The sequence below is a fragment of the Rhinolophus ferrumequinum genome, chromosome 2 (genome assembly GCF_004115265.2).
Source record: "Rhinolophus ferrumequinum isolate MPI-CBG mRhiFer1 chromosome 2, mRhiFer1_v1.p, whole genome shotgun sequence".
Taxonomy (NCBI): domain Eukaryota; kingdom Metazoa; phylum Chordata; class Mammalia; order Chiroptera; family Rhinolophidae; genus Rhinolophus; species Rhinolophus ferrumequinum.
Window position 1 is genome coordinate 107,870,729 of NC_046285.1, and position 13,024 is coordinate 107,883,752.

General features: G+C 53.3%; 1 protein-coding gene across 1 annotated transcript; it reads right to left on the reverse strand.

The window, feature by feature from the left end:
• Window positions 1-285: 285 nt before the first annotated feature.
• Window positions 286-10,583, reverse strand: SUMO3 (small ubiquitin like modifier 3). Its single transcript, XM_033088676.1, has 4 exons — window positions 10,347-10,583; window positions 5,307-5,435; window positions 2,982-3,053; window positions 286-1,617 (listed from the first exon to the last, which is right to left on the reverse strand). Exons 1-4 carry the CDS (start codon window positions 10,365-10,367, stop codon window positions 1,525-1,527), a joined length of 315 nt encoding a protein of 104 aa, XP_032944567.1. The 5' UTR covers window positions 10,368-10,583; the 3' UTR covers window positions 286-1,524.
• Window positions 10,584-13,024: the final 2,441 nt, after the last annotated feature.

Below are 13,024 nucleotides of genomic sequence, written 5' to 3' on the forward strand. Positions count from 1 at the left end.
GAGACACCGAGGAGACACCCAGGAGAGGAAAAGTCCATCACAATGCATCCCAATGCATCCCAATGCCCGTTTGGCTCACCTGTCACGGAAGAGCTTCGGGAGGAGACAGGATGGCCCCCTCGGCCCCAGCCCAGCAGGGGTGTGGGGAGGGGTGCAGCAGGTGGATACTTACTTTTCAGCAACTAGCCTTTAAATGGAAGTCTGGGTGGCCTCGCTGAATGGTCACTACAAATGCTGAATTGTGACAGTCAGCCCCAACCTCCAAATGCAGTATTTAATACAAGAGACAGAATACCAAACTATATTTACTGTTTACAGTAGTAAAGGACAACAAAGAATGTACAAACTGGTGAATTAACATGGCCAGCAGACACCCCACCCACACCCCAACAGCAAAACACAAAGGAAAGGCAAGATTCCGGGCAAGCAAGAGATGACAGTCATGGTCGCACTGTCCAGGTGACAGAACGAGGCAGAGCAGGGCCACCAGGCAGCAGTGGGTCCGTACAGAGGGAGGAGGGGAACTAAAAGTTTTAACAGGTACAGATCCCCAAACGTTTCACAGACTGAAGTCACAGCTACGGTTTGGGAAGCAGCAGAGCACAGCCCTCGAGAGGGACAGGAAGTTGTCTCTGCACAGGCCGTGTGACCACACTTGGAAACAGCTTTTACACAAAACGTCACTGCAAATTCAGCAATACTTAATCGTACTTTTTTATATCAAGACCATAATTATTCATCAGAAGCAAATACCAGAAGAAATCTGAGCGTACTATCACCAAGTGAGAAATGTGGGGACTGCTTTCCTCTGTAGTAAAAGGGGAAAAGCCCATTTCGCTGTGCCAGGCTTCGCCCATGCAGTGTCACGGCCACTGCACCCACCCTCACCCGAGGGGACTCTGGTGGAACAGAGCACCCAGGGCCATGTTACTGAGGGACTCACTTATTTTCCTTTTTACCTTTTAGAAAACATTCCAATATTCTCCCTTCAACTCTACCATATTCTCACAAAACTTAAATTTGTAACATTTGGCATTTAAAAAAACCTGTGCCTACAAGAAATAGTTAAGTGGAAGTTTGTCTCCCACCCCCACCATGCCCCCCGACTTGTCCCACAGAAGCACCCCCACTGCAGTGACGTGAGCCCTCTATGTGACTGGAATAAGCAGTGGCGGGGTGGGGGGGTCAATACCTGGGAAAAGATCCCCGTCTAGACTAACAGTGGACCTTCAGGCCACAAGCTTGGGGAAATGTCATAGGAGGTGGGGGGGAAACAAAAATGAGAGCAAAAACAAACCCAAAAAACTCACGCTCATTTTCCTAAACAAAATGACAACTGCCTGGCCAGGTATTAGGCGAGGGTGTGTCCCTGCAGACAGTTCTGAGTTGCACCCGCGGGACGTCGCAGAGGAAAGGAATTTTGGTGGAGGTCCTCGGTTTCCGCAGACTCCTTTGTGATTCGCATGGTCACGTATTCACTATTCAACAGCAAACAAGGACGGTGACAAAGTGGGGCCGGTCCCTCTAGAGGCCGCATCCTGCGCAGCAGCCAGTCTTCCAGGAGCCTCCCGTCTGCTGCTGGAACACGTCAATGGTGTCTTCGTCCTCCATCTCCAGCTGGCAGGGTCGACGGGACAGGCACAGCAAGAGAGGGGGAAGCTGTTAGTTGTCACTCCATCAGAGGTACGGACACTGCTCTGAACACCGTGCCCACTGCAGTCCCCCTCACTAATGCACACCACCCCCCGCACTGGTCAACACTGCCCGATCACACCTATGCTCCGTGGCCTCCTCCCCGGGTCACAAGCAGGGAAAAGGCTTTGTCCAGAATTTCCTATAAGCCACTTACTCTCCAAGCTTCCCCTAACGAAATTCACAAAAGAATATTCAAAGCCGACTTTAACTGATAGCAAGGAAAACTAAGCCTCATTAAAAAATGAACAAGTATCTCAAATTCTTCCTGAAAATTAGACAAAGATTCCAATAAGGAACATCCAGTGAGCGGGGCCTCTTCATAACCAGGGCAGTGGGCGGTGCCTGCGGGTTCCAAAGCAAAGCCAATGAGCAAAGGACCCGCTGGGAGGGGCCACTGCTGCCCCCCCGCCCGGCCCCTCCCTGTCATGACCAGGCCCTACATGGGGCAAAAGCTCCCCACCTTCGCTTTCTGACAGCACGGGCACAGATGTCTACCTGATGACTGTCTATTCACGAAACTGAAGGAAGCTGCTACCAGTTTGTACAGAGACCAACCGGGCAGTAATGTTTCCCAGAAATGTTCTCAGAAATGCAGAGAAGTACCGTCTGGGCTGGCGGGTGCCCCAGACACCACGTGGGCGGGAGCCAGAGTGACAGGCGGGAGGAGAGCTTTCTAGCCCCCACAGTGCAAGCCCCCGAGGAATCCTCACAGAGCCAACCACTGTCTTAGCAGCAGCAGAGTCCCTCAAGAAGGTGGTAGCACGTCGCCTGCACATAGCTACTCAGACTGATGGGGACTCTGAAGGACCAGACACTCCAACAGAGTCTGGCTCTGGACTACGATGCCGTCGGGCTGTTGGGCTGGCGAAGGACAAGAACACAGCTTGAACCTCGGCCTCCACCTGCGACTGAAGCCTGCGACACGCTGGACCAACACTTACAGACAGGGTGGGGAGGGCAGGCGCTTACAAAAGCTAAGTGTGCCATGGATGACATGTGCACACGTCTTTCCACCCACACCCCTTGTGTGCAAATGCTCAGGGCAGGAGGAGCAAGCCGAGGGCAGGGACAGTGACTAATGCAAATTCCACGTCTAAGTCCGTGGGCCCCGCCCACCTGCCGGCGCCTTGCCTGACAGGGAGGACAGTCTGACCAAGGGCAAACAACCTAGTAAGTAAGACCATTAAGAAACTGTGAGGTAGCCCAGTGAGGACCAGTCAGTAGCTCTCTAATCACTCCCAAGTGGCAGGCAGCCAAATGCAGCCGCAGTAGCCCCACTTTCATACCTGGGCTGGGGTGTCTGCTTCATTAATTGGCTGCCCATCAAACCGGAATCTAATCTGTCTCATCGACAAGCCCTGAAAAGAAAAGGCAAATATCATTAAATGTTTCCAGGTAAGGCATTAATTCAAAAAAGACAAATACACCAAATACCGAGTTCTGAAGATGCAGACTGATGGTCCAGTTGACCATAAGCCTCCCGTGGCCTGTAATCAATTTCATTGATACCAACACCAACACCTGCAGGAACCACAGTTCTAGCGACTTCCAGCCAGGCACCTGCTCTCACTCAACCCTCTCACTTCCCTCCAGAAGCCAAACAGGATTTCTCTACTGCTGGCACCGCCACTTCCAGACAGGAACAGGTCAGGTGACAAGGAGGTGTGTGACAAGAAGAATACATGACAGTGGGAAGCAGTTCTAATAGCTGTGGCTTTGACAAAGGCCACTGAACGTTTTGCACCAACACTGGAAGCCAGAAGAAAATGATGCAATAACTCCAAACAAGGAAAATGAATTTTGACCCAGAAATTTACATGCACCCAAATATTCAAGTGTGAAGGTCTATAAAAAGTCAGTCATTTCCAGACTGCAGTGTCTCAGAGATGCAGCTATACAGTCATTCTGAACAAGAGCCTGGAAGATACACTCCATCAAAACGGGGGTAAGATTCATCCAGAAAATGCACAGGAGTGAGTGAAAGAATTTCCAGAGTGACTCTAAGGAGACTCTGCGATGACAGCCGTGGAGCTGGCCTCAAAAGCAACCTGTCCAGGGACGACCTGATGGCACAGTTGGTTAGAGAGCGAGCTCAGAGCAGCAGGGTCGCTGGTTCAATTCCCACATGGGCCAGTAAGCTGCACCCTCCACAACTAGACTGAAGACAACAACATGAGCTGAGCTGCCGCTGAGCTGCCAAGGGGTGGCCGGATGGTTCAGTTGGTTAGAACGCCAGCTCTCAACGAGGTTGCCGGTTCAATTCCTGCATGGGATGGTAGGCTGCACCCTCTGCAACTAAGATTGAATACGGCAACTGGGCTTAGAGCTGAGCTGCGCCCTCCACAACTAAGATTGAAGGACAACAACTTGGAGCTGCTGGGTGCTGGGGAAACACACTGTTCCCCAATAAAGTCCTAGAAATACACATTGTTCCCATTTCCCAATAAAATCTTAAAAAAATAAAAAAAAAAAAAAAAAAAACGCAACCCGGGCAGGTAGGGCTAGACTGGACCGGAGGGTCTGCAGGAGGAATGGTGGGAGAAGCCAGGACACAAAGGAGTAGTGGTAACCGCCGCCTACACGGGAGACTGGGGCATGCGTTAGTGATGGACGCACAACCACCACCAGACCAGGAAAAACAAGACTTGGGTGAAAGGCAGGCGTGAACGCAGCCCGCAGTACGACCAGTGGGCAGCAGTCCCAGTGTCACGACAGAACCAGTGGGTCCCAGAGCAATCTGCTGCCAAGGACAAGGGACGCAGTGTCGTGTGGCAACGCAGTCATGAGGTAACATCAGAGCTGAGCCCCCCTTTTCACAGGTGAAAGTGACCTCTGAAATCAGAAAACAGTAAGCACGTTTACCAAGAAAAAGTGAAAGGAAGAGCAGGGCTTCTCTGGATTGTTTTCACAATACCAAAGCCAAGGTCAGAGACTGATCAGGGCGTGGACTTCCACAGCTTCCAGAGGGAAGCCGCCTGCCACTCAAAGGGACGGGGCTCCTGGTGGAAAAGACTGAGCCCCACACCCCATCACACGAGAGCTCTGTGCAGGCAGAGTCACCCAGTGCAGGGCCCGAGGGGACTGCAGGGGCCCCAGAACCAGAGGTGAGTCCACAGGGGCATCTATGACAACAAGAACAAAGCAGCCCGTGGGACGAAGCACAAATGCGCTGGAGCCACGAGCTCACAGTGACACTACTAACAAGTGACGACTCAAAATGTCCGACCCACTCGTCACTGTGGGAGGACGCTAGTGAAAACTGGTGAACAAAGGGAAAGAATCAGGCATTTTCTGGAAACCAAACTGTGACGAGGGCTGTGTCCCACAGACGTGTTCAGGCTACAGTATGAAGGAGAAATGGAACCGTTCTGCAAGCCCGAGGAGGGAAGCCGTCATGCACTGACCCCACTGCAGGGACCGCCGCCTCCCGAGGAGGACAGTGGACAGGCTGCTGTAGCAAGAGCTAATGGCACAACCTGGAGACACGGGGCTGAAGACATGCCCCGCCACCCCCCCACCCCGCGCACACCGGCACTGCCGGGACCACTGCCGGGACCACGGCGCCCTGGAGCCCGGAGACGCCAGGAGCGGCGCCCAGCCAGCACGCGCACCTGCCTCTCGCAGTAGGCCTTCATCAGCTTGCTCAGCGGGGTGTGTCTCTTGATTTTGAACTGGACCACGGAGCCGTCCTGCCCGGCCACCTTCAGGTTGATGTGGTCGTTTTCCGTCTTCACGCCCTCCTGCAAAAGACGCAAAACGGGGTCGCAACACTGTGTCTCAAATCACCACAAGACTTTAGGTGGTTGCTGGGCTCTTCGTCAAGTCATTCAAAGCAACCCAACTCTTAAAATTCTCCAGCAATCCAGTCACTCGTGTGACTTTTATTATTACAAAGAATTTATTTCTAACTTCTATTGATATTTATCAGGCATCCACGTGAAGGAATGCAATCTACAGAGTTCATAGTTAATTCAAAGAAAAAATTCTTCTTAATAAATTTAGGAAAAAGCTGAAAGCCCATGTCTGTCATAAGATGACGCCTGCGCAGCCGGACCACTGTGCTATGTGACAGACCTGCCCAGTCAGGTTTTATACACTGGCTGCCACCTTTCCTCTGCACACGCCAACAGCCCTGGGAGGGAAGCCAGCCCTCGCCTGTGCAGGTTCCCGTTCCATCAGTCCCATCTGAGCTGAGCGGGGACATGTTATCTTTACATGATCCCTGACACACGCATGCTCAACAATCACACACGGGTTTCCTGTCTCCTGGAAACACACGTGTCCTGGAGCAGGGGCTCAGTCTGAGGCATTTCCTAGGAACCAGAGTGACGCACCCGCGTGTGACGCGCCCACAAGGGTCCTGCAGGCAGAGCCGCCTCATCTATCTGGCTGTTTGGGAATAAAGGAGTCCTTTATTTTTGAACAAAATGATGAAGCTGACCCCGAGTCAATTTGCTAATAAAGTTCTGATGGAAATCAAAGTGTATTCTGCACTTTCTCCAGCTGCCACACATGCTCTTTTCCCTGATGTGTCACTTGTCAGTGCAGCCCCGGAGGACCTGACCCCCCCACATCAGGGGCTCAGGGCCAGGACGAAAGAGGGGCCCTGCAGGATTCCACACCTGCTCCCCTGCCCATCCTGCTGGGACAACTGGGTCCCTTGTTCCCCTCCCTGTGTGCCCAGCCATCCTAACAGAAGGGGACAGGGGGTGATGGGGTGGAGTGGGGGGCAGGCAGCTGCATCCTGCATGCTGGCTCCAGGACATCCCAAGTGGGGGCACAGCTCTGACCAGGGAGCTCGGAGTGGCCCCAGAAGTGGTCCCAGGAGGCAAGACCCCAGCAAGGAGCCTAAAGGAAGACATCCTGGGGTGGCACTTACTGGCCACACCGCAGCCCACCCAGCACCTGGGCACAGGCACCACTCACGCCCTCCCTCTCCACAAGTGGGGGGCACTCAGTGACCCGAGGCCAAATGGGCTAGGGGGACCCTCTAGGAGCACCCACTTCATTCCCTAGAGACTAAGGAAGCATTTGCTTTTTATTCCAATAAATGTTTTATTTTAGAATTTTACATTTACAGAAAAGTTGCACAGCAGAGGTGGAGAGATCCTATGTGCCCCTCACACGCTTTCCCTTATGTGAACAGCTCACACAGGCGTGCGGGACGTGTCACGCCTAAGAAACCAACACTGCCCATCACTAGCAATGAAACCTCAAGCTTTTCTGGTATCCGCCAGTTTTTCCATTGTCCTGTTTCCTTTCCATTTGCTGTTCCAGGATCCAATCCAGGGGACTACATTGCATATAGAGATAGGATTTTTTTTTCAATTTTTTCATTGTGTTAAAATACGCATAATGTATAATTTACCATTTTAACCATTTTTACTGGCATTAAGTACATTCACAATGTTGTGCGACCATCACCACGTGGCATCCACCTCCAGAAGTCTTTTCATGGTATAAAACTGAAACTCTGTTGCCATTAAACACTAACTCCTGTCCTCCAGCCCCTGGCACCAGCATCCTACCTTGTCTCTCTCACTTTGACTATTCTAGGATCTCACATAAGGGGATTATACGGAATCTATCTTTCTTTGCCTGGCTTATTGAACCTAGCGTCACGTGCTCCGGGTTCATCCATGTCGTAGCAGGTGTCAGAAGGTCCTTCCTTTCTAAGGCTGAAGAATACACTCTGTTGTGTGTATAGACCACAGTATGTGTATCCGTCGATAGTCACCTGGGTGGCTTCCACATTTTAGCTCTTGTGAATAATGCTGCAATGAATATGGGGGTGCAAATATCTCAAGACCCTGCTTCCAGTTATTTTGGGTATATACCCAGAAGTAGGATTGCTGGGTTTGATGGTAAATCCCTTTTTAATGTTTTGAGGAGCTGTTTTTCACAGCTGCTGCACCTTCTTATATTCCTGCCAACAGTACACAATGGCTCCCTTTTCCCTACTCCTGGCCAACACTTGTTTTCTGTTTTTCTGATAGTGGCCATCCAGATGGGTGACGTCTTGATTTGCATTTCCTCAGGGACCGGTGATGGTGGGCGTCTTCTCATGTCCTTATTGGCCATTTGCATGTCTTCTTTTGGGAAATGTCTACTCAAGTCCTTTGCTCATTTTTGAATGGGGTTCTTAGTTGTTGAGTTTTAGGAGTTCTCTATATATTCCAGATATCTCATCAGACATATGATTTGCAAATATCTTCTCCTCTTCTCCAGGTTGCCTTTTTACTCTGTTGCTAGTGTCCTTTGATGCACAAATTTTTTTTAATTTTCACGAAGTCCAGTTTGTCTATTTTTTCTCGTATTACCTGTGCCTTTGGCGTCACTTCCAAGAAAGCATCGCCAAGTCCAATGTTGTAAAGTTTTTGTCCTGTTTTCTCCTAAGAGTGTTACTGATTTAGGTCCTTAATTTTTGTACATGGTATTTAAAAAGATCCAATTTCATTCTTTTGCATGTGGACAGAAGATGCATTTGCTTTTATAATGAAAAAATACAGAAGTATTCAAAAAAACAGGAGCAGGGAACGGAACACAAAACAAAGAGAAACACGGGGCGGAGGGTCCCCAGGGACGATGGCAGCACCAGCTCCCTCAAGGGGTGGGTGTAGCCAGGAAAGGTCCCAGGTACCTGTCCCCAAACCCCTCGTGACTTACTAACAAACAAGCAGTAAAGGAAAAAACCATAACCCTAATGACAACCACCACAATGCACTGTGGTCTGTCCCGTCTCAGCCACCCCGGGGGGAGAGAAGCTGCTTTCCCAGCTGAGCCCCAAGGGTTTCCTCCCGCAGCATGATGGTCTAGGAACACACCTCCTACCGTCCTCTCCTGGCACATAGCGGAGTGCTCCCAGCATGCACCCAGGGCACCGCAAAACATTCCGTTGTCTTGGACACAGGTAAAACACGTTTATTCAACTTAAAGGACCATGGAAGTGGACCCCATGGGAGGGCTAAGTTTAAACACACTGAAGAAATGAGGAACAGGTGGAGGCCACCCAGAAAACCATAGAGGCATTTATATTTGGCAGAACAAATCATCTGGGCTGGGAGGAGTGATAAGAAAAGGCTTAGAACCAAAATGTACTAAGTGAAGGCCGCTGCAACCACATCTGGAGAGAGGTTTGCCTGGAGTGTAACCTTTTCTCAAAGCAGGGCAGGAGAGTGCAGGCTTCCACAGCCTCTGTGCTGCTGGGAACGTGCTGGGCTCCCGTCTGGGCTGCAGAAGGTGCAATCTCCAGTTCCAGGGCGGTATCAGAGGAAGCCTATGAGCAAGGCATTCGACTCAACGGCAGATCTTCCTCTTAGTAAAAAGAAACTGGCCCTAACAGCGCAGACGCAAAGCTTTAGACACATGTTTTAAATAATAGTAGTTAAACCCACTACTAAATAAATAGTAGTGCCCGCTTACCTTTGGAAGGGCTGAGGCCAACGCCTGGGAGGCGCGCACACTAGAGGGCGCCATGGGGACGGGTGGGCGCACACCAGAGGATGCGACCGGGAGGGTGGGCGCACACCAGAGGACAGCGACGGGGAGGGTGGGCGCACACCAGAGGACAGCGACGGGGAGGGTGGGCGCACACCAGAGGACAGCGACGGGGAGGGTGGGCGCACACCAGAGGACAGCGACGGGGAGGGTGGGCGCACACCAGAGGACAGCGACGGGGAGGGTGGGCGCACACCAGAGGACAGCGACGGGGAGGGTGGGTGCACCGGAGGACGCGGCAGGAGGGGCTGTCCGCTTAAGATTGGCAAGGCGCGCAGACAGGCCAGGCCTCTCGGGGCCCCTCGGGAGTGGCCTGCAGTAAAGACTTAGGCGGGGGCCTCAGCAGACAGCGCCGGGGCTTTCCGAGGACGTGGGTGTACTAGGGGGAGGCCTCCACGACGAAGGAGGTCCCCGGGGACGGGTGTTCCGGGGGAGGGATCCCCGCGGGGGACGGAGGAGAGCGTTTCTCCGTGAAACGGACGGGTGGCCGCGTCCGAGATTCCCGCTACTGGATGTGAGCGGGAAGAGGGGGTTTCCGGTGGGAGAGAGGGTATGTCGGTGGAGCGTACCCCGGCGGGGGACTCCACGGAAGAGAGGGTCCGGATGCGGCAAAGGGTCCAGCGGGGAAGGGGCAGTAGAGACTGGGAATCCGGGCAAGGAGAGTCCCGCTCTACCTCCCAGCGCCGCAAGGTCCCGCTCTTGGCCCTAGGTCAGCTCCAGGCGGGGTTCCCCGCTGGGCAGGGCGGAGCCTCATCGGGGGAGGGGCCCGGGCAGTCCCGCAGCGCGTGGAAGGCGGAGCGGGACTCGTAAGGGTGGAGCTGTCGGGCGGGGGCGGGGCGCGGAGCAGTTTGGGCGGAGCCTGGACGGAGGGCGGGGCGCGGCCTGGGCCGAGAGGGCGGAGCCTGGACGGGGGCGGGGGAGGGGAGCCGAGCAGCGCAGCGGCAAAGGGGGGAGGGGTGGAGGAAAGGTGGGGGTGGGGTGGAGAAAGTGGGGGAGGGGCGGGAGGCCCAACGCTGGGAGGCCCCGCCAGTGCCGCCGTTCCTGGCCCGAGGCAGAGCCCGGCCGCGGAGGGCGCGCGGTGTGCGGCGGGGACGGCGGGTGGCACGCGGGCGGGGGTTGACCCCGGGTGCCGGCCAGCGCCCACCGGCTCTTACCTTGGGCTTCTCCTCGGACATGGCTGCGCACGGCGGCGAGGCGGCAACGGGGAATTAGACAGCGCCGGAGCCGGCGAGTCACGCTCTCGGCCCGCCGCTCTCCCGCCGCAAATGCTCGCGGGGCCGCGCTTTGCCCCCCAAATCCCGGAGCGCTGGTTGGCCGGGGCGAGATCACGTGGTGGACGCGCGTGCACGACGCGCGTGCCCGGGCCGTCGAGCGCGCGCCCGGCGGGGCCGAGGTTCTTGGCGGTTAGGAATGCGTCACGGGGCGGGGCCTCGCGCGATCCCAGCGGTCCCCCCTCCCGGGGACGCTCAGGGCTCTGGGCTCGGGGGCCGCGCTGGCACCTCCGGGGAGCTCAGGGCAGCGAGGGCGGGGGGCCAGAGGGGCGCACTGAGAGCCTAGACCATCAGGCCGGGCCAGGTGCCGCGTCAGAGACAAGGCCTGGCGCGTTACCTCGGGGCCTGGCTGCCACCTCAGTGCCATGGTCCACAGACCTGGTCCCTCATCTACTTAGGTAACTCAGCCAGCCAAGCCCAGGCCTACCCACTCATTTCCTCCTTTCCGAAGGAAAAGGAAAATAAGACCGTCTGGTGAACCACCTCCAATGACCACAGGAGACCTGGGTGAGCGAGGGGTGCCTCGGAGGTGAGCCCCTCCTGGAAAAGGCTCGGGACCCTTTCACCCAGGAGCCAAATGTCAGGTCATGAAGAACTGCTGGGTGAACCAAGAAGGCAGGCCAAGGCGACCCTCCATAGGCTCCATCCACTCAGGACACTGTATTTGCTGATTTCGAAGCCCACGCAAATTCAAGTCTGATCTCCTTCACCCAGAGCTGCAGGTGGACAGAGGCATAAACAGGGATGTGCATGTCTTACTCTGGCAACGCCTCACTCTGACCTTAGCCAGGCCTTCCTCTGCCGTTTCCTCTTCTCCCTTTGTCTAGTCCCCCTTTGGGGCTTCTGAACCTGGCTACTGGAAGCTGACCACCTGGGGGAGATGGTGGGAGGGGTGTAGGAGGCCCTCTTGTGACCATTTTGCTAACGTTTCTGGAGTGCACACCTTGTGCCAGACGCTAGCCCTCTGCACCTAATCCTCACAGCAACCCATTTCACAGATGAGGAAATTGAGGTGCTGAGGTCAATTTACACACCTGAAGTCCCACAGTTGGTAAGCAGTACAACTGGGATTTGAACACTTGGCAGTTGGTCAGTGAGCGTGACCAGTGTGCTCTACCGCCTCTTGGGGCAAACCCAAGGCTAGACCCCACCAAGATGGTCCACAATGGGCGCTCAGGCAGTCACTGGAAACATGGGGGAGAACGGGGGCCATGGTCAGGATGTCCTTTCAGTACTTTGAGCACACATTCTTAGAAGGCCCTGCCTCCTCTGTCCTCCCTGTCTGTAATCCTGATGCCCTCAGATGAAATGGACCAGGGATGGCTGACATTTATCTACTACTACTCAGGGTGTGCCAAGCCTGGTGCCAAGCTTACCTCATCCCACTCAAGCCTCACAACACCTTGAAGCAGGGACTCTTGTGATCCCTATTTTACCGATTAGGAAATGAAGGTTTAGGGGGAGGGTGGACTGCCCAGGATGATACAGCTAAGAAAGAGCAGGGTCTGGATTTGAACCTGTGATGGGATCATTTCCATCCTGCCTGAGTGAGGCCCAGGCCACTGGTTCCACTCATTTCCTGTTAACATCACAAAGCCATAGATCCAAGTTTTCATGGACTCTAATTTCACAAACCTCTGATTCTTAAAAATCCACTTCTTGGCCAGAGGCACCATTTAGGAGAGGGGAACAGGGCATCCAAAATGGAGCTGCCACATCACAGATTCGCCAAATCTCTCCATGAAAGGTCTGGTCAGAGTCAATCCCCTGTCTCAGCCAGGACCGAGAGTTTGGTCCCTTTCATCCTGGACCCATGGCCCACCTCTGCCAGAGGATCCCTAAGTAGAAGAGCCCACTCAAGCTGTGCTTCCGGGAAAGGGGAGACTTCCGGCACCAGCCCCTTCCGGTACAGAGATGCACAGTGGGGCTCAGACTGCCTCTTGCCCCCACCCCAGATCGTTGGCTGTGGTGTGTGATTTCAGGGAGGCAGTGTTCAGATCCATCATCAACTCTAAGACAGCATCAATGATAAAACATAACATTGTATGTGTCACATACATACTAAGCTATGACAGGTTATGGATGGAAGACACATCCTGTTTTCAGACTTAAAGTGTGAAAAATACATTAACTTAAAATTGATGAAACACAATATCTAAATATGTTACAATTAGAAATTAGACTATGGTCCATTCATAACGAAAGGCTATGTCACTATTAAAAGAAATGTGTAAAGAAAAGAGTAGTTGGTAACAGGAAAAGAAGCTCAGATGATAAGTTTTTAAAAACAAATTATAAAATTATCATGGTTTTGAACAACCATAAAATCTGTATGAAATATTTTGAAAATCTCTTTGAAGACATCAGATAGCTACCAAAACAGAGAAGACTTTCTCTAAGGGGCAGAGATCCCAGCAAGAAAGTGATTTTTTTCCCTTTGAGGTCTTTGGTGATTACTATGATGTATCAGTCTGTTTGGGCCATCGTAACAACATACCATAAAATGAGTGGCTTAAAGAACAGACATTTTTTTTCACAATTCTGGAGACTGGAAGTCCAAG

Coding starts and splice junctions, on each gene's coding strand:
- SUMO3 (XM_033088676.1), bottom strand. CDS start 10,367: ATGTCCGAGGAGAAGCCCAAG. Junction 5,436..10,346: donor TGTCCGAGGAGAAGCCCAAG/GTAAGAGCCGGT, acceptor CGTCTTTTGCAG/GAGGGCGTGAAGACGGAAAA. Junction 3,054..5,306: donor AGGCCTACTGCGAGAGGCAG/GTGCGCGTGCTG, acceptor TTTTCTTTTCAG/GGCTTGTCGATGAGACAGAT.